Raw genomic sequence first — 26618 nt, 5'->3', positions numbered from 1 at the left:
TGTCATTTTGAAAGTAATGAAAAATCATTTTTTAGCATACTTGGTTTTTACTAAGGATAAAGATGATAGTGAGAATGTTGGGAATATATCCAAGTTAGAGAACAAGCGCATATTATTTTTGAAAATGTATGTTGATTACTTCTCTCAGTCACTTCGAGGGCAGCTACTGCTAAAAGGCAAGAAGATCATGGCATAGATCTCATCCCTAGAAGTAGCCCACCTACTAAGCCACCTGACAGAGTCAGTGCAGCCTAGCAAGAGGAGATTATAAGATAGGTAAATGAGTTGTTAGAAAAAAGGGCCGATTCAACTCAGCTCGTCTCCTTTTTGTTCTCCAATTCTTTTGGTATAGAAAAATGATGATTCATGGTGTATGTGCTTTGATTATCGTGCCCTGAACAAGATCACGATAAAGAATCACTTTCCGATTTCTTGAATCAATGATGTTATGGGTAGATTGCTTTGGGCAGTCATATTCAACAAATCTGAATTATTAAATACGCATTAGACTAGAGGATGTCTTTCACACAGCCTTTCAGAACATCTTTTGGGCTATATGAGTTTCTTATCATGTCTTTTGGGCTTATGAATGCTCATGCCACTTTCAATTGGATAATGGATCACATTTTCAGGCCACATAGAGGATTTGTAGACACTTTCTTTAATGACATGATTATCTATTCAAGAAACGAGATAGAGTATAGATGACACTTGGGCATTGTGTTCAATGAATTGCGTGAGCATAGATTGGTTATCAATGACAAGGAAAGTGAATTCTTTTTACATGAAATCTACTTTTTGGGCATATTGTATCGGCTGATGGTATTCGCATAGATTGTGCAAAGGTTAAGGTAATACGGTCATGGCTACCTTTGAGAAATGTGCATGAGATGTGTAGCTTCTTGGGTTTATGTTCTTACTATAGAAAATATGCACATGGGTTTAATGAAATTGCATCTCCATTGCATGCTTTGCAAAATAAGGATGTATCATTTAGATAGATAGCAATGGAAATTTCAACATTTGAAAAGTTAAAGGAAAATACGACTTCAGATCCTGTGCTTGTGTTGCTCGATCTAAGAATGTCATTCTAGTTTAGGGGATGCATGTGGTAACAACATTGGGATTATTCTTATGCAGGATGGTCAAATTGTGGCTTACAAGAGCCGAATTCTCTATAGTGTATAAAAGAATTTGCAAGTCTATCAGTAAGAGCTTGTGGCTGTAATTCATGCATTGTTGGAGGCTGATTTTAAGAGATGGATTTTTTATAATACATGGACGATTGTGTCACAAAGCAATTAAGGCCTAGAGTTATCACTGAAAGTCATACTCCTCCGTATATAGGACACAGAGGTATTAATGCCATGGTCAAGACAATAGAGCATTTCTTTTATTGGTTAGCTTTGAGGCATGATGTAGAATAGTTTGTTAGGATATGTATCGTATATCAAAAGGTAAAGCATGATAGGCAAAAGATGCCAGGTTTGTTGTAAACCTTGCATATTCTAGATAGGCCTTGTTAGAGCATTGCAATGGATTTTATTCTTGAGCTTCCTAGGATACCTATAGGAAATGATGGGATATAGACTATCATTTGCAAATTTAGCAAGCAAGTCCATTTCATTTCAGTGAGGAAGAAATTAAAGGTTGATCATATGGCACGATTGTTTTTGCAACATATCTTTAAGTATCATGGTATGCCAGAGTCGATTGTTAGTAATCAAGACCCTCGGATGACTAGTTTACTTGAAAAGGGGTTGTTTGAGAATATGGATACTATTCTAAAATTCTCATCATTCTTTCATCATTTGCAGAGAGATGGTTAGTCTGAGGAAGCAAATGCCACAGTATTAGATCTTTTGAGATGTTGTGTTTCAGACCATAAGATATAATGAGAGCAATATTTGCCCTTGGTTAAGTTTGCTTATAACAACACAGTGCATAGTTCCACTGGAAAAGCTTCATTTGAGGTGGTTGAGGCTAGCAAGAAGGTACCACGTGTCTTGCAAACTAGGATAAGATCTTTGAGGCTAACCGCTATGTGGAAAACTTGGATGCAGCCTATGCAAATATAAAGTATGTACTTCAAAGATCACAGGAAAAGCAAAAGAGAGCAGTTGATCGTCATAGATGTGCTTTGCAGTTCGGAGAGGGTGGTTATGTATTGCTATGTTTTGAAAAGGCAAGGCTAAAAAAGATGAAAGGAAGAGAAAGACTATATCCAAAGTTGAGTATGAGATACTATGGGCCCTTTCAAGTGTTGGAGAAGATCAACAATGTGGCATATCGGCTAAAATTATCTCCACATTGGCGGATACACAATACCTTTCATGTCAGTTTGTTGAGGCCTTTTCATGGTGATGTGCTAGAGGATATGTCTGTTGAAATTCAGCTTGAGGTTGAGGAGCTGGATGAGATTTTGGTACTCAAATAGATTTTGGCACATAAAAAAAGAAAGGTCAAAGGTAAAGTTTCTAGGAGATACTTGGTGAAATTTTAGAATTATTCACCAATGGATACCAAATGGATAGAAGAGGATGACATGGTAGACCATCCTCAGTTGTTATAGCTTTACCTAGATGTCTTTTAGTCAGAGCCGACTTTAGTTCGGACTGAGTCAGATTCAGCAGAGCAAAGGTTTGGAGTATTGCTTGATGCTTAAGGGGGAGGTAGCACTTCCACTCCGCCAGTTATGGACAGCTCTCGTATGTAGTGGATCTCGGATATATCTAACATGCATCCAAGGTATTGTGCTGACAATATGTTTACCATGAGGTCACTACTTGGTATACTAGTCACTGTGAGATGTATGCAGATGAGTACGAATTTCATCTAGGCACTAGAACTATACTTTTATATAAGCTTAGGATCAATTTGTTATGAAATTTGCCTCAATTTTGAGACAAAAAATTTGATTAGTTTCAACTGAGTTTTTTATCCTTTTGAGAACCATTTATGGTCACTTTTGGGATTAGTTTTGCATCAGTTTTTGCATTGATTTTTGGTTAGTTTTCACAATGAGTTTGTGATCAGTTTGAGGTTACATATGCAATAGTTTGTGATCAGTTCTTAGATCAGCAAATTATGAGTTTATGCTTAGTTTTCAATGATTTACAACTCGTTCCTTGGACAATAGCATGTTAGTAAATGCTATTGATAGTTTCAGCCATGGTTTATGCTGAAAATATGCTTTACTATGGTTCTGAAGTTAGAACATTGAGAAACATGAGTTATGGATGTATCCAATGGGTTTCTAACAATAGTTTTGGATTGTTTATGCTTAGTTGGAAAATTTTAGCAAGGTTTTGGGCATGTAACATGGTTGGACAACAGCGTGCAATGTTGTGACTGTGCTGCCTTATGGAAATTCCAGTGCAGTATGCTTTTCCTTTGGCACAATGCAATGCAATGGAGGACGATTGTACGGATTTCAAGGGGGAGATCTATCAAGGGGATGTGAATTCTTGAGATGCTTTAATCTTGTTAATAACATTTGATTAAGTTATTAATCAAATGTGCAAGTTTGGTTAAGCACATGTGATGCACATGGCAGATATTCCATAGTAACACGCCAAGAACCTTGAGGATACAATGGGTGTCAAATGCAAAAGTTGTGATAAGTTATACCGATTGGGTTTTATTGGTTAATTGAAATCAGGCCAATTAGTGTCAGTGGTGACACTGGGGACGAGCATTAATTAATTAATTAATGCTAGTCTAAGGGTCAATAGAGATTGGGGACCACTTTAAGCTGCAAATGGCCTAGCTAATTTAAAAATGGATGGGCATATTTAATTTTGGGCAAGGTTAAAAGGGATAAATTTAATTTTTAGAATTATTTAATTATGAAAATTAATTAAATATTTGGATAATGCTGGAAAATGGATTTAGAAGGCTATCACTTTTTGCCCATACAAGACTAAAAAAACGTTTTGGAGGTTGGAGAGAGAGATTCAATTCATTTAGGTTGAGGAAAAGAGAGAGAATAGGCTATTGGTCTGAGTTTTTTGCTATGAAGGACCTTTTAGAGGCTAGAGTAGTAAGAATCAAGCCATTGTTGTCATAGACAGCAATTCTGGGACTTTTAGGAGTTACCAATAACTAATTGAGGCAGATGATAACAATTTTGAGGCCTCCTGGCAGTTAGCGACAGCATTTAATGCTATCTGATACAGGTAGCAATTAGATTTCAGGCCTTTCTCGTGTGAAAATAAAAAATCTCTCTCTTTTGGCATTCTCTCACCTTCTTCAGTTTGTGCTCAGTCATTCTCAGTATTTCTCAGCCTTTTGGATCAGATTTTAGTTAAATTTTTGGACAGTAGAGAGATCTCTGATGTGAACCCTAAATTTCTGCAGAAAATAGGGTTTGACGGCCACTGCGGGACTTGTCCCAATTGGTGAAGGCATCATACATTGAATTCAGTACCCGAAATTTGTGTAATTGTCGGGGAATTCAGATGCCAGCCCATTCATTGTAAATTGGGGCAGCATTTGGCTAGTTGGTGGTTCCATTTGTGTAAGTCCTGGGTGAAGAATCAAGGGGCAATTGGCCTGAATTGATTGTTGATTGTTGCTACAGCAAGGGGCTTTTGAAATAGCAAAGGAGATTGTGAATCTTAGCTTGCACTCATTCCATTAGCAATCAAGTTAAAGAAATACCGAAAGGGGTGCTAGTTTTGGGGCCAACAAGGTGTCCAATGTTCAAGATTATTAAGGTAATTTGTGCATTTCAAGTTATGTTCATTTACTGATTACTGTAATTAAGTGCTTAATTAGGGATTTACTACACTTTCCAAGAAGGAAGGTTGGTTTCAAAGGCATTATGGACTCGGTGAGGAAGACAACACCCAATCTTCACCTTCACCTTCTTTGTTTTCTCCCTGTTTCAAATTTGAGTCTCATGTTTAATGAGGAGTTTCAAGAGTACTTGCATATCATGTATAGTTGAATTTACACCCCTCCTTTCAGCTTTGCTACTCCATTCGGATAGGTTGGCAAGGTTGGCTATCTCTCCAGTCATAGAGAACATACGATATTTGCGAGATGGCTGGCGATTCATCTTCATCATCTCAGCTAGGTCCAGTGTCGGTTTTGTACAAATCCTTTGAGTCGTATGAATCAAAACCCTCTCTTGTTTTTTTGGTGTGTACGATCTGGATGATTTTTTGTATGTAAACTTCAATAGAGGGGGCTCTTGAAGCACATATTCTTCATCACGTATATCTACATTCTTTGTTTCTTTTGAGCATGTAAGCCACTTTTCTCAAATCCCTTCCATTCCACCCTCTTCTCGCGCACACCTTGATTTCCTCCATTCCAAAACCTTGGATTGCACTCCGCATCTGCATCCTCCACACTGAGAGTTGGAACCTCTATTTCCACTCCTAGCACATTCTCATTCTCTGTTCCATACTCATACTTTCCTACCACTTCACATCACGATGCGTCGTTATAGGGAATGCCACCCTTTAACAATGTACCATCCACTTACCCTCAAGCCACTTTGCACCAAGGGGCTTCGTTACCGGGGATGCCATCCTTTACCACAGTTCCCTCTATCTTTGTGCAAGTGAGCATGTCATTTCCCATTGGGATGGCTATGAGGTGTTAGCAGGATTGTCAAATCATGTGTGAGTTTGTGCATGCTAGATGGGCTGGGCATCTTAGTCCATATTTTAGGCATTATTTTAGTGATTTTTTGTGTGGTATTTGTGACATTTTATGCTAGTTGGCCAGTGTTAAATGTTGACCAACCAACTGCCATATATTGGCATATTTTGGACCTATTTATTTCAAGGGCTCCTTCTCCTCCCTATTCAGTCATCATCATTCTTCAAGCGGTCTTCCATTGGAGAGAGGAGTGGATGCCAGTGCCCACGAAGCCAGTCACTCACTATTGTACACGTCATTCTTGTGTTTGGTATATGGATTGCATTTCCCGAGCACCTTTTTGAGTTCTCTTCCTTTGTAGTATTCTTTTGTTTTCTTTCTCTCTTATCTCGTATTCAACAGTTTATTTTAGCACTTGTCTGTGCTTCCATTGCTGCACCACTTTTGACATGATGGGCATTCCCCTCACTACCCCCAGACACACACATCCTTTTACCTCTCAGATGCAGGGATTTCTATCCTCTACTTATGCTCCACGTGTCCCTTGTTAAGAAGAGTGCTAGGGTTTCTACTAAGGACACACAGAGTGTACGACCACAATAGAAACACAAAGACACAGACACAGAGGGCAAAACTCAAACCCTAAACGCAAAACTTAAAACTCAAACACAAATAGAAGAAGGGAGAGAAAGAACACAACTCTGAAGTGAATGAATGCTGTAAATGAATGTAAGAGTGTACAGTGTGCTCAAGGGCAGAGCAATGTCGGAGTGTGACGTCCACCGAAGACGGATCCCAAGTCTGTGACCATCAGTCGGAGTGTAGGAGTGCTGAATAGTGAATGGCAGCAGGCTGGTCACCAAAACGCAGCAGTCTAGAGGCTGGAAACTGGTAAACGTAGTAGTGTACCACCGATCAGGGGCTGGAAACTGTGCACAGTCTGCTGTAAACATCAGGCTGAAACAGTGTCTGAGAGTGTTAGGGCCTGCAATGCTGAAAACGGAGGCTGGCTGACCTTGGAGATGATGGACAGGAGGTTGATCAGCAGTCTGGGACAGTTTGGAGCAGTCGCCAGCAGCTGAGAGCTGTCGCCTACAGCAATGGATAGGCTGAAGATGATGTGGCTGCAATCGATGATGGTTGGACAGCAGATGGAGGCAGGCTGCAGGCTGGAAACTGAGCGCCAACAGCAGCAGAGGGTGTGTGGGCTGGTATAACCTGCAAAACAAGGATCATTGCTGAATGGGGGCAGCCTGTCTATTTATAGATGTGAAAGGGCGCCCCAAAAATTAGGGTTTCCACTAAACTTTCTCGAACCGCTCCCCGTTTTAGGGTTTCCACTAAACTCTCTTGAACCGCTCCCCGTTTTAGGGTTTTACTGTAAAAGAGCATTTTTAGTGTGTTTTGGGGCTGTTTAAGAGGCTAATCAGCAAGTAATGTGTATTTTAGCTCAACAGCTATCCCTTCACCATGGGCTCCTCATGTAGTTACCATGTCTAAGCCCATGTCCACATTTGGATCCATTGTGCATACTTCTCGTATGCATGGTGGGCACTCTAGAATCATGTCCTACATTCCCTTAAACTATCCATCTTATTTGAGCATTACTACTCTTGTTGCAATGGCCAAGAATGCCTTCATGGATAAGACTCATTTCAATGGGTCAAATTTCACCACTTGGTCGAACTTCATGCAACAAGTACTTGAGTCTTAGGAACTTTGGGACCTTGTCGTTAGTCTAGAGCCTATGCTAGACTCGATTAGCTCGCCTCGATCACATCCTTCAATGGAGAGTCTAGAATGCCACAATGAATGTTGAGCTAATGCAAGGGTTGCTTCCTAAGTTTCACTTTCAGTTATAACATTTTTCTTTCAAATTTAGGCCTTGGAGTCATCTCATTGACTACTATCCAGCAAGGGATTGCACTCAACTAGCGAGTAATTTAAGCCAATTGCCCCTTGATCTTCACCTAGGACTTGTACAATGGACCACAAACTGGCCAAATGTTGCTCAAAATCAAATGGGATGGGCTTGTTGAGCTAAAATATGATTTAGAGCTTATTAGCATATTTAAACATCCCCAATATACGCTTAATTAATGAAAAATGCAAATTTGGTGCATAGTTCAAGAGAGTTTTAGTGGTCCCCCAAAACCCTAAATTTTTGGGGTATCCTTTAACATTATAAATAGATGGCTTGCCTACCATTCAGTCTCAATCCTTTTTATAGGTTTCTCACTCTACCGTGTAGATTTCAGCTATCTGCCACCTACCATCTGCTGTCCAGCCATCATCGATTGCAACCCATCACTATCCAACCCTAGGTGGTATGTTTTTAGCTATCGCCTTGCTGTTTGGAGATCTCCATTTACTGCGTCATCATAGCACTTGATCAACGTGCATTTTAAGCATCTAGTGCCAGGCAACAAGGCTATTGCCATCTCTCCCACCAAGCGATTGTTGCAGTACTTGTGTTTTTGTTGTCCAGCAGGCCGTCTACATTAGCAAACACCTCTTCTGTTGTCACCTTAGTTTTCTGACACTTTGGTGATCATCATTTGGTGTTTCCTTCACTCTGACACTTCGATTGGTGGTCACAACACTTGGGATTTGTCTCCAATGGACGTCACTCTCCGACATTGTATTGCTCTACCCTTGGACATTCTGTACACTCTTACATTCATTTACAGCATTTATTCACTTCAGAGTTTCTTCTCTTTGTGTTTATCTTTGTGTTTGAGTTTTGAGTTTTTGCGTTTTGTGTTTGGTGTTTTGGGTTTAGGATTTAAGTTTTTGCTTGTCTCTGTCTAATCTTTGTGTTTCAATCTTGGTCGTACATGTTGTGTTTCCTCAGTGCAAACCCTAGCATATCTTCATATCATATCAGAGTTGATGCTTTTCTAAAGAGTATCCAATGGTAATTATAGAGGCAAGTCTTTGTGCGAGACTCACATGCGACTCAATTCTGACTCGTAATATCTCAGACACCTTCTTCTTTGGATCCTATGATGCCCTATCAGGCTTCTTCATCATTGGAGGCTCTAAGAAGGCATTATGCTCTCAAGGAGGATATGGATACACCTTTACCTTTACCATCTTCTTCTTCTCGTTTTGGTTATCTTAGAAATGAAGAGTTTGATGAGTACTTGTGCATCGTGTATAGTTCGGTTTATACTCCTTCAACAAGTGCTACTACTTCATTTGGACAGATTGGTGAGACTGGCTATCTCTCTGATCTTGGAGGGACCACGACATTCAATGCGTCTGGCAATCCATCTCCTTATCTTAGCCAAGTCTTATGTCAGGTTCGTATAATCCTTTTGAGTCATAAGAGCCAAAATCCTCTCTTGTTTCTCCTTTTGGTGTGCAAGAGCCAGATGGTTTTCAGTATTTTAACTTTAATAGAGGAGGCTCTTGAAGCAGACAACCTTCATCAGGTATATCTCTACCATCTGTTTCATTCGAGCAAGTAAACTACACTTCTCAACTCTCTCCCATCCCATCACCATCTTCTCCACATTCTAATCTATTCACATCTTCATTCCAAAATCTTGGATTACATTCCACTTCCACTCCAAGCACAATAGGGGTTGGATCTTTCGTCTCTGCTTCTAACATCTTCTCATTCTCCCTCCCACTATCTACCTACCCTTCATTCACTCCACCTCTTGATGCATCGTTAAGGGGAATGCCACCCTTTAACATTGTACCTTCCACATACTCCCACTTTACTAGATCCTTCCACTTTGGGACAATTGTGTTGGGCATTCCCCTTGTTAAGAAGAGTGCTAGGGTTTGCACTAAGGACACACAGAGTGTATGACCACGACAGAAACACAAAGACACAGACACAGACACAGAGGGCAAAACTCAAACCCTAAACGCAAAACTCAAAACTCAAACACTAACAAAAGAAGGAAGAGAGAGAGAACACAACTATGAAGTGAATGAATGCTGTAAATGAATGTAACAGTCTATAGTGTGTTCAAAGGCAGAGCGATGTCGGAGTGTGACGTCCACCGAAGATGGATCCCAAGTCTGTGACCACCAGTCGGAGTGTAGAAGTGCTGAATAGTGAATGGCAGCAGGCTGGTCACCAAAACGCAACAGTTTGGAGGCTGGAAACTGGTAAACGCAGTAGTGTACCACCGATTGGGGGCTGGAAACTGTGCACAGTCTGCTGTAAACAGTAGGCTGAAATAGTGTCTGAGAGTGTCAGGGCCTGCAATGCTGAAAATGCAGGCTGGCTGACCCTGGAGATGATGGACAGCAGGCTGTACAGCAGTCTGGGACAGTTTGGAGCAGTCGCCAGCAACTGAGAGCGGAATGCAAGCTGGAATCTGGGCGCCAACAGCAGCAGAGGGTGTGTGGGCTGATGTAACCTGCAAACAAGGATGATTGCTGAATGGGGACAAGCTGTCTATTTATAGATGTGGAAGGGCGCCCCAAAAATTAGGGTTTCCACTAAACTTTCTCGAACCGCTCCCCGTTTTAGGGTTTTACTCTAAAAGAGTATTTTTAGTGTGTTTTGGGGCTATTTAAGAGGCTAATCAGGAAGTAATACATATTTTAGCTCAACACCCCCTCTCAGGCCCAAAACTGAGCCAAAAGGTTAGGCCAACCATGGTGATGTATACCAAGGCGTCCCACCCCAAAGCAACCAATGCATCGGACAAAGGGTGTACGTCGACTGCCCAGTGGCCTACCAAGACTACAGAGGCGATGGTTATCTTACCAAGAGAATCCAAGTAGTCACCCCAGAGAGGACAGGGCATCGGACAAAGGGTGCACGTCGGCTGCCTAGTGACCTACCAAGTCCTACAAAGGTGGATGGAACCACATTGAACTTTGTGTGTGTGTGTGTGTTTTTTTTTTTTTTTTTTTTTTTTTTGAATAAGTGTGGTAAATTTTATGGGATGCGGCCGATTGAGTAATAGTGACCCAGAAGACAGGAGTAGGGAGGGTACACCCAACACATCACAAAACAGTACAAGCTAACCCATCCACTCAGGGTGTCGATGATGAGGAAAAATAGGTGATGAGATATCCATGTGATGAAGAAGGATGGTGGTGTGGTAACAACAGCCGCCGGTGGAAACAACTTAGGATCCGCGCAAGTGGTGCTCTGCACAATGAGATGCAAAGTATGCTACATGCTGAAGAATGCTCATGCAGCAGGTGCCACTTGGACAGTGTCCCTCATGGGAAAATTGTTCACTTGCCCAAGTGCCCTAGTACAAAGATGATGAAATCATGCAATGCAAAGGGTAAGGTACAACAGGGGGGAGAAGCTGATGTTGCAGACAAAGTGCTGAAGCCTGTAGAATACCAAGAAGGGTAGGAACCCCCTCTCAACTTGGATGTAGATGCCGAAGAAGGAAGAGGAGCCTGATGTCGGTCTTTGGATGGTGCCGAGAACCATAAGGAATGAAAGAAGATGAAGTAGATGAAGCACCCCACTAGAAGAGCAAGGTAGAAGTCACCGCCATGATAGCATCGAGAGAGATGTTGCATGATTCGCCTCAAGAGGGAGAACCGCCATGCTGGAAGAAGAGCAAGTACTCCTAGGATGATGAAACCATGAAAGGAATGGTGTGCATCCCCACGTCTCTAGCCCAAGTAGGACCAAAGCAATTTGCAAGAAGTTAGCCCTTCACTGAAAGACAAAACCTTGCAAAAGAGATGAGAATCTGCAAACACAGAGGTTAGTGGTGAGATGCTCCAAAGCAAAACAGAACAGAAAGAAAATCTAACTCAAAATAAATGCAATGAATGCGTATGTGTGTGAGTAAATGTAGCGGAAGTCAAAAGAATGGAAAATCTAAGGACAATGAATCCTATGGGCCCGACTCTAAGAGTGCAAAAAATGAATGTTAGACTGATCTAGGGTATCTGAAAGGACCTAGAGACATGCTAGTCTAAGAAGGTGGCCATCATCGTGTACGTCTAGTAGCGGGGCTTTGCCAAGGGAACGCCTGACGAGGTGGGGAGGAATGCGAGATAGAAGCATGAAGTGCAACGGGATTGGAATCTGCAGAGCGATCAGCTAGTCCCTCAGGGGTAGTGAAAGAGATAGGTTACTGAGGCTGTACTCGAGCCACATGTCCAACAGCAACAAGGGGTGCTAAAGGAGCAGATGAAGCAGGAGCAGAAGGCGTAGCCCCACTGGACTGGGCAGTCGCAACGGTCTGCTGAGGCTTTTTAGGTGGAAGACCTTGGGCCTTGGAGCAACACTCCTCGTCCACATGGCTTGCTCTCTAACAATGTGTGCAAAACTGGTTTTTCTTAGGGAGTTGCTGCCAAATAGGTCTAGATTCTTTGGTTCTATTTGAGGAAGAGGAGTCACCCTTTGATTGGCTTGCCTTCACATCTTGCGAGTTATTGCCACTGGTGGTTTTCCCTCCCGAAGAAGAGACAACCAACCCCTTCTGCTCTGAATAAGGTTGTGATGAGGATCGCTTGTGGACTTGATCATGCAGCCTTGCGTAACGCAAGAACTGGCACCCAAGCTCGTAGAAGGTTGGCAATCGAGGTTGAGAGATGATGTGTTGAATGAGATTGAAGTACTTTTCGGGCAACTTAATCAAGAAGAATGTAACTTGATCCTCATCTGATTTTGGAGAGCCAGTAGTGGCGAACTCGGCAAGTAACTGCCTATATTCAGCCAGCTTGACTTTTAGATCACCCCCTTCCTTAATAGAGCACTCTTGAAGCTCAAAGTTGAGATTGATGCGCCGAGTACGATCATGAGCTGCATAGCGGTCGAGAAGGTGACTCCAACGCTTTGACGCGAGCGAGAAGTGTTGCAATTGAGAGTGAAACTCAGGAAGCAATCCCTGCATCAGCTCAACATTGGCTGTGGCATTGCGGGCTTTCCATTGACGGATGTAATCAGGGTGAGCTAGTCGAGGGTCTGGCATAGACTCTAGACCAATGACGAGGTCCCAAAGACCCTGAGACTCAAGCACTTGTTGCATGAAATTCGACCAAGTAGTGAAATTTGACCCGTTAAAACGTGTCTTATTCGTGAAGGCATTCTTGGCCATTGCAACAGGAGTGGTAGTGCTCGGAGATGGATAGTGTGAAAAAGTGTAGTGGGGATAGGATGGGGGAGTGGAGTATACTTGGGAATGGGCCCTAGAGTGCTCACTAGGCATGTGGGTAGTGTGCAAGGTGGATCCATAGGTAGGGATGGGTTGACTAGCCACATAAGAAACCCAAGGAGATGGGATGGGAACACGGGGAGCAGAAGATGGGAATCCCTGCGTAGGTGTAACCCAAGGAGAGTTTGAAGACGCACCATAAGCTGAGGATGGAAACACCTGCATTTAAGTGGTCATGTGAGATGTGAAGCTGGGGATAGTGAGGGGGGTGCCCATCACAATCGTCCCGGGAGTTATGGGTGTGCTCATTTGTTGAAAGGTGAGAGGCACAGTGTTAAAGGGTGGCATTCTCCCTAACGAAGTACCATGGTGCAAAGAGGTAGAGAATGGGGTGGAGAAGGAAAAGGTGCTAGGAGCGAGATGGAAGATCCAACCCCTAGGGTGTGTGATGCAGATGTGGAGTGTAATCCAAGGTTTTGGAAAGATGATGAGAGGTGATCAAGGTCTGAATTACCCTCTGAACAGACCAAAATCTGTACTGATTTAGTGCAGATTCTGACGCTTGCTTGGTGAGGTTACCACCCTCACCTATTCCTGCTTGTGGGCAGCAAACAACTGCTCCTGTTTCTGGAGAAAAGAGGCTCTTGCCTCATGCAAAAACAGCATATTCCACACAGTTGTACCTGAATTAGAAGAAAGGGCCTTGATTCTGTAGTATAACCATATTGTCAGGGAGAGAGAGAGAGAGTAGGAAGCAAGCCCAGCCCTCTGTGCATCATAGACAAGGTAGGCCAGCTCTCAAGAGCTCTCCATCTGCAGCTGTTCATCACAAATGAGCCCCTTACAGCCCAAAAACTACACGCCAGCCCCTCTTTTAAGAGGTAAGGGCACAAATCTGTGCCAAGTGGCAGCACTGGAAGATATTTCCTGTTCCAGCCTTCCGGTCTAAAATTCTCCATGCTCGGTGCAGAATTTGACCTCGGCACAGACCAGAGGATTGATCTGTTAGCCTGCTCTTTATCAGTCTCAGTCTGTCATCTCCTAGTTGTGAGCTCCTGTCAGAGTCTGACAGGAGACAGAGGAGCTCTGTCAGGCCATTTTGGTGGCTGCCCTAGTTAGCCAGCAGCCTTGGGTGTTTTACAGCCCAAACTGGGCTGTTTTTTGTCCAGACTGCCCATTTTCTGGGCAGTTGGCCAGATCTGGCCAAAGTCGGCCAGATCTGGCTGGTCGGCCAAATCTGGCCAGGTCGGCCAGTTTGGCTGGTCGGCCAGTTTGCTGGCCTGGGGGCTATTTATAGCAGCCCCCCCAGTCAGTCCAGCATTATGCTCTGCAGGTACATCACTGCTCCCGTCGTCTCCGTCTCCGGCATTGGTGCTGCCACTGCTTCCAGTCTGTCCTAGTTCCCTCACTGACGCTCCGGGCTGCGTGCAGGGACTGTTCTGTCCATTTCAGTGTATTCAGCATTCATCTCAGTCAGTGCAGACTTTCTTCCTTCATTCTCTGCTTTCTCTCTCCTCTCCTCTGTGTTCGTGTTCTTCTTCCGTTGCGCACTCTCACATGGTATCATCGCCTGATTGAGAGCACGGAGGACATACCCTCAGGAGTGAGATACCCTGCTGCTGCTGCCAACAGATCAACCACAGCCAGGCGACTGCTTCAGGAGGCTGTTCAGCCTGCATTTTGCTGCCCACGCTGACTGCAGAGGCTGCCACGTCATCCAGCGATGCAGCAACCCTGCGTTTTCCACCAGGCTGCCTCTCCTGCTGCTGGGCGACCTCCCTACAGGCTGCGTTTTGCTGTTCCGTAGGTCGCTTCCACCTCAGGCGGCCCTTTTCCTGCTGGAGACCTCTGTCCAGGCTGTTTCCTGGTGCTGGTGGTCTCTTCTCTGGTGTTCGACATCAGTTCTCTTTGCGTTTTGCAGATCCAGGTGTTTGTAGGTACTCTCTGCCTGCGTCTTGGTGGTTGGTGACCACATTGCTGGTCCTATTTCGACAGCGGCACAACTTTCTTTGGTATTTTGCAGATTGGAAGATGTCTTACCAGTTTTCAGGCTTTGAAGACTCAGAGGATGAGCTTCTCTCTCATCATTCCTCTGAGCGGAGGCGGGATTATTGTGAAGTTCGACATCGGGAAGAACCTCCTCGCACTCCTCCTTCTTCAGTCCATGCATCTCAGAGGGTTCCATCTACTGCGAAGGTTTCTTCAGTGAAGACTGCTTCAGATGTGCGGATGCCTTCCTTGATTCCCTTTATACAGGTGCCGATTCTCCCTTCCTTTCCGAAGGAAGATAAGTTGGATGGTTCCAACTACTCCCTATGGTCATGCAAGGTGGCTTGCATCCTTGATACCTTTGACCTTTGGGAGCTTGTTTCTTCGCCCATCGACCGACCCCCCGTGGATTCGTCCGATGGCACCTCTATGGACCGTGCAGCCTTATGGGATAGGCTCAACTCTCGAGCCGTTCCTTTCTTTTTATGAGTCTCCATGATTCTGTTCTTGTACATGTTCACAGGTTACAGACCGCGGCGGAAGTGTGGACAAAGCTTGCGTCTTTGTATCAGCACAAGACATTTGCTCACAAGGTATCCCTGGAGAAGAAGTTGCGGATGCTCAGTCTTGATGGTTCTTCTTCCATGAAGGAGCACATCACGAAGATGGAGGATATGCGAGGCGAGCTAGCCTCTCTTGGTCGTTTGATATCGTCTGAGGATATGGCGATGATTCTGTTGACTCAGCTGCCATCACCCCGTTATGATGTCTTCTATACCAGCCTCATCACTTCGAGGACCCGTGAGACACTCCTATGGGAGGAGCTTTCCCCGCTTGTCTTGGAGCATGACGAGTGACTCAAAGAGGTGGGAGCCAGTGGCTCCACCAAGGCATTTACGGCCGGCACAGGTGGCGGCAAGAAGAAGAAACAAAAGAAGGAGAAGGCAAAGGACAAGAAGGAGGAGGACAAGAAGGATGCGAAGGAGAAGAAGCCCAAGTGTCCCCATTGTGGGAAGGGCACTCATCCCGAGGAGAAGTGTTGATAGAAGTATCCCCATTTGAAGCCTAAGGAGAAGGACTCGAAGGCGGCCCCAGCCACAACAGAATCTGCGTTTGTGCATGTCTTTGTTGAGGAAGACACTGCCCTAGCTTCTACCACACAGGAGAAGCCTTGGCTCGTCGACAGTGGAGCATCTTCACATATGACCTTCCGTCAGGATTGGCTTCAGGATCTTCATTCCAGAGGGGTTACAGTCACCATTGGTGACAATTCTACAGTTCCTGTTCGAGGCGTGGGGACTTTACCTATGTTTTCTGACAGGCGGTCTTCCTCCGCCAAAGTTCTCTATGTCCCTGATTTGGGTTTTAACCTATTATCTGTGCATGGCCTTACTCAGTTAGGTACCCGAGTCATTTTTACTCAGGATGCCGTCACAGTGGAGGATGCTTCTATAGGTGATGCTCTTTGGACAGGTACACAGGAGGGTGGGCTTTATACGCTCACAGCCTTGGCTGCGCGGACTTCCCATGAGCTTGGGCTGCTTTGGCATGCTCGGTATGGTCATTTGAACCTCGATTCTCTTCGCCGGGCTTCTAGGAGGAAGATGGTGGAGGGCCTTCCTAATTTCCCTCCTCTTCACACTTTGTGTCCTAGCTGCTTGAGGGGCAAGCAGCACCGGCAGCCTCACCCGCAGGTTGCTTCTAGGCGGGCTACTTCTCCGCTTGAGTTGGTACATACCGACCTTTGCGGACCTATGGGCACGGCTTCCCTTGGGAAGGCCAAGTATTTGATGCTGATTGTGGACGACTTTAGTCGTTATGTGTGGCCTTATTTCTTGGAGTACAAGAGCGAGGCGTACTCCCGTTTCTGTGAGTGGCAGGTGTTTGTGGAGACCCAAACAACTTCCAAGGTTCGTGGTGTTCGAGCTGATCACGGTGGCGAGTTCACTTTTCACCTTTTCTCTCAGTTTTGCAGGGATCATGGTATTCGGGTGGAGTATTCCCATCCGAACACACCATCAGAGAATGGTATGGTGGAGCGTGTGAATTGGACCATGATAGAAATGGCCCGATCTATGTTGGAGCATAGGAGTCTTCCTCATTTCCTTTGGGGTGAGGCGGTGGCTACAGCGGTGCATATTCGCAACCGCTCTCCGACTTCGGCATTACAAGACATGACTCCGTATGAGGCTTTCTTTGGGAAGAAGCCTTTCGTGTCCCATTTTCGCATCTTTGGGTGCGATGCTTTTGTCCATGTGGACAAGAAGAAGAGGAAGACGAAGTTCGACTCTAAGTCGCGAAAGCTTATCTTCGTTGGTTATAGTACGACCACGAAGGGATATCGGCTCTATGACCCGACGACGCGGACGGTTGAGGTGAGCAGGGATGTGATCTTTGATGAGGTTTCGGCCTCTGAGGATCCGATTGATGGTTCTATTACAGATGTTTCTTCATCATCGACGGACCCCCCCCCCCCCCCCCCACCTTCTCTCCCTTCCCTTCCTTCCAGGATGCCCCTTAGCACCCCCCCTATTCCTCCTCCTTCGGCTTCCCTTTCCCCTTTGGTGGATGTGCCTTCGTCTACTACGAGCTCTTCTACGGCCACTTCGGGATCTTCACGGGATATACAGCCTTCTTCAAATGCGGAGGATCTACCTTCACTCGGTGAGGGGGAGTCCCTCTCCGATTTGGGTGCTTTACAGGTTCCGGAGACCCCCCGGTCTCCCTCGTAGCAGCAGGAGTCTCTCAGGATTCCTTTATGGTATCGCCGGCTCATGCAGGATTCAGGTGTTACTCACTTTCCTGCTTCTTCTTCAGGTCCACGTCGATCAGCACGTTTACAAGCCCAACGGGACAGTTCACTATGTGTGAACTATGCTCTTATGTCACAGATTCTTCAGGATTCCGAGCCTTCCACTGTGGAGGAGGCTCTTGCACAGGATATTTGGAGACAGGCTATGCAGGCCGAGCTCGATTCCATCGAGTGAAACCATACGTGGGAGCTTGTTCCGCGTCCCGCGAAACGGAAGGTGATTGGTGTGAAATGGGTCTTTAAGACCAAGTATCTTGCAGATGGCTCCTTGGACAAGCATAAGGCTAGGCTTGTTGCCAAGGGTTTTGCACAGCGTGCAGGGTTGGACTACTTTGAGACTTTTGCTCCTACAGCTAGGATGTCCACCATCCGAGTTCTTTTGGCTCTTGCTGCTCACCACCGTTGGCCTGTCTATCAGATGGACGTCAAGTCTGCTTTTCTGAATGGCGTTCTTGAGGAGGAGATTTATGTTTCACAGCCTCCTGGTTTTCTTGTGCAGGGGAAGGAGGATCATGTCTACAGGCTGCGGAAGGCTCTTTATGGCCTAAAGCAGGCTCCTCGTGCTTGGTACCAACGGATTGACCGCTTCTTTCTACAGAGTGGCTTTGCGCGCTCCGCTTATGATCCCAACCTCTACTTACGGGTTGTGGATTCTCTTTCGGTGTTCCTTATCTTGTATGTGGATGATCTTATCATTACAGGGAGCGACACTCAGTAGGTGGGGCATACACGGTCCATTCTTCAGCAGGAGTTTGACATGACGGATCTAGGGATCCTTCACTTCTTTCTAGGTCTGGAGATCTATCAGATGTCACAGGGCATTTTTATCTCGCAGCACAGGTACATCTCCGAGCTTCTTTCGGAATTTGATATGGCTGAGTGTCGGCCTGTCTCATGCCCCATGGACCCTGAGTCCAAGCTTTTGACAGCTGGAGTTCCTTTTACCGATCCCACCCGTTACAGGTGCCTTGTCGGCTCTCTTATCTGGCTGCTTCACACTCGGCCGGATATCTCTTTTGTGGTGGCTTTATTGTCTTCTTTTATGCAGACTCCTACCCAAGATCACTGGCAGGCGGCCTTGCGGGTTCTTCGCTATTTGCAAGGGACTCGATCCTTCGGGATCATGTATGGAGATGGGATTACCCTTTTTGGATGGAGTGATTCTGATTGGGCAGGTGATGTGGATTCGAGATGATCCACTACAGGTTATGCTTTCACCCTTGGATCTGGTGCTGTCTCTTGGAGCAGCAAGAAGCAGCCTACTGTGGCACTTTCTTCTACAGAGGCTGAGTATCGGGCCCTATGTTCGACCGCTATGGAGGCAGTTTGGCTCCGTCGCTTACTCGCGGAGATTGGCTTTTCCCAGACCGGACCTATGGAGCTGCGCGTGGATAACCAGAGTGCTCTTGCTTTGGCCAAGAACCCGGTGTTTCATGCTCGCACGAAGCACATTGAGGTTCAGTATCACTATGTTCGAGAGCGGATCGTGGATTCGGAGCTAGTGGTGGTCTATTGTCCTACGACGGCCAATGCAGCTGATCTCTTTATGAAGCCCTTGCCTCAGGCTTCTTTGCTTCATCACATGCGGTTCTTGGGTCTTCAGACTCTCCCAGGAGTTGAGAGGGGGTGTTAGCCTGCTCTTTATCAGTCTCAGTCTGTCATCTCCTGGTTGTGAGCTCCTGTCAGAGTCTGACAGGAGACAGAGGAGCTCTGTCAGGTCATTTTGGTGGCTGCCCTAGTTAGCCAGCAGCCTTGGGTGTTTTACAGCACAAACTGGGCTGTTTTTTGTCCAGACTGCCCATTTTCTGGGCAGTCGGCCAGATCTGGCCAAAGTCGGCCAGATCTGGCTGGTCGGCCAAATCTGGCCAGGTCGGCCAGTTTGGCTGGTCGGCCAGTTTGCTGGCCTGGGGGCTATTTATAGCAGCCCCCCCAGTCAGTCCAGCATTATGCTCTGCAGGTACAGCACTGCTCCCGTCGTCTCCGTCTCCGGCATTGGTGCTGCCACTGCTTCCAGTTTGTCCTGGTTCCCTCACTGACGCTCCGGGCTGCGTGCAGGGACTGTTCTGTCCATTTCAGTGTATTCAGCATTCATCTCAGTCAGTGCAGACTTTCTTCCTTCATTCTCAGCTTTCTCTCTCCTCTCCTCTGTGTTCGTGTTCTTCTTCCGTTGCGCACTCTCACATGATCCTCGTGCAAAAACGAAGATAATGATGCGAGCAAATTCTGGGGTCCAAAAATAGTAACTCCCTAAATTTTAGGAGTTGCTTCCATTGCATCCCCACTAGTCTTCTGACCATCTTTGCAGACTATGGCTACATCCAAATTTACAATGTAGCTCAACTGAAAGTGAATTTCCATTGATGACCCCACATGGACTAATCTCTTGCAGATTTGTCCATCTTCACTTTGAACTAGTCTCTTCCAGGCTAGTTCTTCAACACACTTGTCCATATACACTTTCACAAGTCTCTTCCAGGCTTGTCAATCTACAGTGCCATCAGTCTCTTCCAGACTTGTACTGGACCTTAACTGTCCAGTCTTGACTCACTAGACATTCCTGTCCGTTTCACATACTGGCCATGCAACTCAGGCATTTAGATTTCAAGAGCGATCCTTCCAAAAAGAAAAACCAAATAAAATATGTAATAAAGAAATCAACAAAAAGGTAATAGTTGTCATAGTCTTGTGATACAAGAAGTGCCAGGTGGGAGACGCATATACTCCGGGGGGGTGGGGAGAAAAGGTCGAAGTCAACAGTCTTTAGTGGGATGACCGTTCGTGCTGCAGTAGTAGCACCCAATAGAAGGGCAATTTGTCGGTGGAGACGTCATGGTACCGGGGTGGCAAACTAGAGAAGGGAGGATCGGAGGGAGAAAAAGGATATCTCCCAATTATTCGGTAATTAAACCTTTTTGAAGGTCTAGTGTTTAGATGAGGTATCTGATGAAGGATCGGTTGGAGATGAAATAACTTGATCAACTTCTTATTCATGTCATTATTTGTGAAGCTAGGAACTGCTCATTGATGGACATGAAGTGCCTAGAAGAGGGTGACTCAGCAGATTCACCTTCGGTTTGCAGTTTACCTTGTTTTTTTTGGGGTTGAATCCTAACATTGAAAGTGCTCATTCATTTGGAGTGAAAGCAAGGTCAGAAATATAACTTGATACTCAAGAGGAGGATTATTCCACTCCCTGGTCATAGATGCTATCTACAAATCTAGAAGTCGCTCATAAATCTTTATGTTTTAGGTATTGCTGGCTGCTAGTACATTTGCTGTTGGGGCTTCTATGATATGTGCCCTAGGCACATGAGTTTTTGTGGTTGTTGAGTTGGTTCATAGTCAACTGCTTTTTGAATGAAATCAGTAGTTGGAAGTTGGCACGTTGTTGGGAAAGCTCTCAGACAAGTTTGTAACCTAAAACGTTTACATTGGTTGACATTGTATAGAAGTTTTCTGAATGATTGTACTCCTCTGAGGCTCATCTGTTGATCAGTATTGATAAATGATCAGTTCCATGCTGTTGTTTGTCATTTCCTTTTGCTTTCCTGTCTCACACACATGCAATCGGGAACAGCACGCCGCGCAAGGGTTTGTTAAACCTTGAGTAATTTTTGGCAAATTGATTCTTTGTGTTTTATTTGTATATTAGCTTGAACCCTTAGGTATTAGCGTAAAACCGTAATTTGTATTAGTTGTGGGTAAAGAGATAAGTATGTGAACAGGATTGTATTCATTGTGGACAGTGTGTAGTGAACTTGAGAAATTAGGGTTTCCATCACAAATAAAATTTATTTCATTGCTGGAAAGAGCATCTTGAGACAGTTCATATGACTGTAAGCATGACCATGTTTCATCATGACAATGTGGCTGTCATGACATGGCAGTAATGACATGTCATTGTGAATTGATGATGTGGTGAAATTACTTGTGGAGCTTAATTTCAAATAACAGGTAGTTTCCATTTATGAACGTTTTGTGTTTAAATTAAAAATGTTTGAAATGGAGAAGCTTTCTTTTTTCTGCCTATTTTTGGCAGGCTTAAAAAGACGGTCATGACAATCTGGAGAGGAGTTGCACACAGAGAGCTGTCACAGAATCACAACAATCTGGCTGTTGGTTGCATGAACTTTACCATGCGGACACACATGGCAGGAGATTTGGGGGCTGCATGCTACTATTTGCACCTGCATAAGGTGTTGGTCTGCAGTTCTGAGTATGCATTTGGGATGGTTGTGGAGCGATCTGGGATTGTTCTTGCTAGGTGCAAGTGTGTGATGTTGAGAGAGAAGAAATTTTAAGAGATTTCTCTGTTTTGGACTGTTGAGGGCAGCAAGTGGCAACCTGGAATCTCTCTACTTCAGAGGAAGAGTTGCAGGCATTGGGCACCCTGGCTTGTGGTGCTTGTCCTCTATGGAGATCAATGAGCAGATCCAGTCATTTGTCGTTCTTGATTCTCTTGGTAATAAATTAAAGAGATGCGATCAGGGGCACAAATCTTTTGGGCCAATCTGGCACTGGTGTTTGGGGCATTTGTGTGACAGTGCAGAGGCAATCTTTTGTATTGTGGCTTTCCAATTATATCAGTGCAGAATTAAAAGCAATATTATTAGGATGTACTGCCATTTACTTTTACCATAGATGGGTTTTTACCACCACTGATTAGGCAGATGATGAAGTGAATGGAGTACATTGACATAGGAAGCATTTTGTTATTATTTGCAATGCATCTGCTCTTTAGAATCTCCTGTCAAGTTTTGATGTATTCTTTGGAAAGAAGATGGCCTGCTACATCATGCTTCCAAGTGACTTTACTGGAGAACGGGAGAGGCTAAAATGTAATCTAAACACATGGTCAGTGTCATTGACTCTTATTACAATGTATGATTGTATTATTGTCCAAGTATGCTGAGCTCACATTTGTCTGCAGAACAGGCTATTAAGAATCTGGATAATGAGCAGATCATGTAACACTTCATGTCTTGAAGAGTTTTTGTTAGTCAACTGATGGATACAAAGTAGTTCAGAAACGTAGACGTTTACCATGATTCTTGATGATGTTTATTTGATTTGTATTTTTCTTTACTTGTTTAGCATCAGTTATTTTCCTTCTTAAATATGCAAAGAAAAATGCTGTCTTGCAAACACATGTCCAACTGACAACACAACACATAAAAGCAAATCTTCATACAAAGAAACTCTCTGTTTGATGCCCTCTGGCAAACAATTTAGTAGTTAAGACTGGGTCATTTCTTGGCTAAACTATTTATTCATTTTAAACTGCCATGCTGCAATGCTTCTGTTTGACACTCCAGGAATACTCAACCTGACAACTGGTTTCAAGATCCCATTAGCCAAGAGCATCTGCATGGAGATTAGAAGATGCAAAAGTTGAGGTGCCTCTGGAAAGATGGCTGCATGAAAGCAGCACTCGATATGTTGCCACACACTGATGAGCATGCCACCATTCGTGCCAGTTTTGATATGTATAAGCTCCTGTTGCATAGTTGCATAAAGGCAAAAGCTCTTGAAGATGGCAAACAAGTGCATGCTCACATTATTGAAAATGCACCCAAGGGAGAATATGTGCAGGTTTGGAATGCCGTTGTCAACATGTATGTCAAGTGTGGAAGTATGGTTGATGCTCATGGAACATTTAACTCATTAACCCGACGGGATGTGGTGACTTGGAACATCTTAATAGGAGGATATGCCCAGCATGGACTTGCAGATTATGCTGTTCAACTTTACTGGAAAATGAATAGTGAAGGTGTGAAGCCTGATGAGGTCACTTTTTTGAACACTCTAAAGGCATGTATTACACTTGGATCCCTTGACGAGGCCAGATGGATTTACAGCCAGATGATTAAAAGTGATGTGAAGATAACTGCGCACATAAGTAATACACTCATTGACATGTATGCCAAGTGTGGACTTTTAAGAGATGCTTGCTGTGTTTTTCAGGGAATTCCAGTACACACCATTGATTCATGGAATGTCATGATCTCAGCATTTCGCCGGCATGAACAGTATGATGAAGTTTTGAAACTCTATCCCCAGATGGTTATGGAGAGTACAGAACCCAATAGCTACACATTTGTTATCCTCCTCAGTACATGCGTGGCTCTCAGTGCTCTGAAATGGGGCATGCATATTCATACCTTTATGGCCATGAATGTGGTGAAACTAAATCTAATTGTTACAAACAGTCTGATTGACATGTATTCCAAGTGTGGGAGTATAGATGATGCACGCCAAATATTTGATAACATGCCTGAGTGGGATGTGATTTCTTGGAATTCAATTATGGCAGGATTAATAACACATGGGTTGAATAAGGAGGCAATAGAAATTTATCAAAAGATGGAAGAGAAATGCATAAACCCAGATGAAGCAACTTTTGTCAGTAGTCTTAAAGCTTGCTCCAACCTAGGATTATCTGTTTTAGGAAAGGAAATTCATGACCATTTTGTTAAAAGTGGGCTACACAGAAGTGCCTTAGTTTGGACCACCCTTGTTGACATGTATGCTAAATGTGGTAGAATCAAGGATGCCCGAAAGGTTTTTGATATAATGCCGAAACGGAATGTGGTTGCATGGAATGCAATTATATCTGCATATAATAAGAACTGTGAGGAGGGTTTTAACTTCTTCAAAACTATGGAACAGGAAGGTATGAAGCCAAATGAGATCACTTTCCTGAATATTCTCAAGGCATGCAAAACTAGGGATGATCTGAAGTATTGCAAGTGCATTCATGGATCTATTATGGAACATGGTTTGGAATCCGACTTGTTTGTAAAAAGCACCCTTATTGATGTGTATGGCAGATGTGAAAGCTTAGAAGATGCTCGGAAAATTTTTGACAGCATGCGTGAGCGCAATGTGGTTACTTGGAATGCTATGATTGGTGGATATGTTGAGCGAGGGCAGGGTGAAGTGGCTTTGGAACTTTTTCAGAAAATGGGAGAACAAGGTGTTCACCCAGATGAAGTTGCTTTTGTGAACAGTTTAACTGCTTGTGCTTCTATAGCTGAACTAGGTCAAGGTAAACAAATACACAGCCGTGTCTTGTATTGCATAAATAAGCCAAATGCTCTCCTTGGGAATGCTCTTGTTGACATGTATGCAAAGTGTGGAAATTTAAATGAGTCACTCAAAGCATTTTGTAACATGCCTGAGCATGATATTGTTTCTTGGAATGCTCTCATTTCAGGGCATGCACAACAAGGACATGGCAAGGATGTTTTATGCTTTGTTGAAGACATGCAAAGGGAGGGACTGAACTTGAATGTCATCACCCTGGTAGGAGTCCTAACTGCATGTAGTCATACTGGCTTAGTAGAGGAAGGTTGCCAATGTTTTGATTCCACTCCACAATTGATTGGTAGAGTCCAAAATGAAGAGCATTTTGGTTGCATGGTAGATCTCCTGTGCCGTGCAGGTCTTTTGGAAGAAGCAGTCATGTTGATCAATGAGATGCCCTTTGCACCTTCTGCTTTAAACTTTATAGCCTTGCTTGGTGCCTGCAGAACCTATGGCACCATGGAGCTGGCCATGTTTGCAGCAGAGCATGTACTGGAATTAGAACCATGGAATACCACAGCTTTTGTGATGCTTTCAAACTCACGCCTAATGTTCCCATAAAGTGGTAGAGGTCACTTGGGATCAAGTGGAAGGACACATGCTGTGGTTAAGAATGGGGTTGAGCTCTTTGTTGAGCAATGGCCTGATGAGATACATTGGCATCCCATGACCCCATCTTAGTAACTCCACTAACCAACAATGGAGGTTATTGATGGGTGTGTAAGAGCAGCAAGGTGTGATTCTCTTCTCAGTGTAATAACATGAGAGGGGACCCCCCACTAAGCTTATGAGCTATTGTGGAGGCAAGGCATGCCATCCTCTCATTGGAACACCTCCATGTCACCACTTTGTCCTTGACTACAGGTAGTACAAGCTTGTTTAATGCACCCTTGGGATCCCAATGAGCTTCACCTTGCTTCGTAAAACATCAATGGTTTCCACTGGAGTGAAATCCATTATTGAGGGAAGTTGAGAGTTAACTAAGAACTCAAGCCAGCCGAACATTTGAAGCATGCGAAGGACAATGGGAGAATTTGTTGATAAAGTGGAGGAATCAGAATACAAAACATGGCAATGGCCTTAATACAGTAAAAGGGAAAAGTGTAACGTTACCTTTACTCGTGACAGTTTCAAGTATGTTCATGTGGTGTGACACACAATTCCATACCAGGAGGTGTGTGAACATCTCAATAGTTTGCCTAAATTTTCTATTTCATTAAGAGGAAAAGCTACTTAGAATACCCTATCAACACCCAGAAGCAGAGAAGTTAGGTTTTTACACCCATTTGCATTACTCTTTTACACTATGGATTTGTGCAGCTTGTAATCATGGAGATCATTCCATTTGTGTCATTTGTGATTGAACCTGTGACATATCACCCACCCACGACATACATTTACAAAACCCTTGGAAGGTCTGCAAAATAAAGCATGTGCTCTGTGGTGACCTCTTGGCAGGTTTTAGAAACCTGTATCTACCCAAGTGAAGGTGGAACCACGAAAATAATTGTGATAAAAATAAGGCATTACCTACATGCTCCTTTTGTGTCTCTAGTAGGTGGTAAGGCATTTTTTGTTGCTGGTTCTTCTTGTTCTTGATGTCATAGCTCTCTTCCGAGTTGCTGTACGTAATAAAATTTTTGAAATTGACTTGTACAAAGGATCCCCACTCATTGGATCCACCCATTAAGATCATTAGCACCATCCCACACACACACGTGCGTCTTCAAAAGGCAAAAGTGGCATACGAGACATGAGCATATAGTAAAATCCTAATGATGTTTCATCAAAGCGAAATTTAAAGATGATCTGGTCTTTGCTCATCCCAGGATCTCCCTCATAGGATGCTGCAATAGCTGCTCCAGCATAAGGCGACTAAGGCATCTTGATGGGCGACTCATGTGGGAGGCGATGATGGCTCCTATCTGTTGATGGTGAGGATGGTTCACTTGGTCATTGCCTGGTGGTCTGGGATATCTTGCTTGACATAGGGATATGGCTTGCTTTAGGGTGAT

At 44.3% G+C, this 26618-nt stretch overlaps 1 protein-coding gene across 8 annotated transcripts in view; it reads left to right on the top strand.

The window, feature by feature from the left end:
• Positions 1-26145, top strand: part of LOC148031530 (pentatricopeptide repeat-containing protein At3g09040, mitochondrial-like) — a 30359-nt gene extending 4214 nt beyond the window's left edge. For 6 of the 8 annotated variants that reach the window (XM_087685070.1, XM_087685065.1, XM_087685068.1 and 3 more), the window contains one exon: positions 21557-26145. In XM_087685070.1, the coding sequence (XP_087541196.1) occupies positions 22900-25164 (2265 nt within the window). In that variant the 5' untranslated portion in view covers positions 21557-22899 and the 3' untranslated portion in view covers positions 25165-26145. The remainder of the gene's footprint in view (positions 1-21556) is intronic. The other 2 variants (XM_087685066.1, XM_087685071.1) reach the window with 2 other exon arrangements.
• Positions 26146-26618: the final 473 nt, after the last annotated feature.

The sequence above is a fragment of the Lygodium microphyllum genome, chromosome 9 (genome assembly GCF_053477565.2).
Source record: "Lygodium microphyllum isolate KBCC chromosome 9, Lygodium_microphyllum_v1.1.10, whole genome shotgun sequence".
NCBI classification, from domain to species: domain Eukaryota; kingdom Viridiplantae; phylum Streptophyta; class Polypodiopsida; order Schizaeales; family Lygodiaceae; genus Lygodium; species Lygodium microphyllum.
Note: the sequence above shows the minus strand (reverse complement) of the source record. Positions and strands in the feature narration are given on the sequence as shown.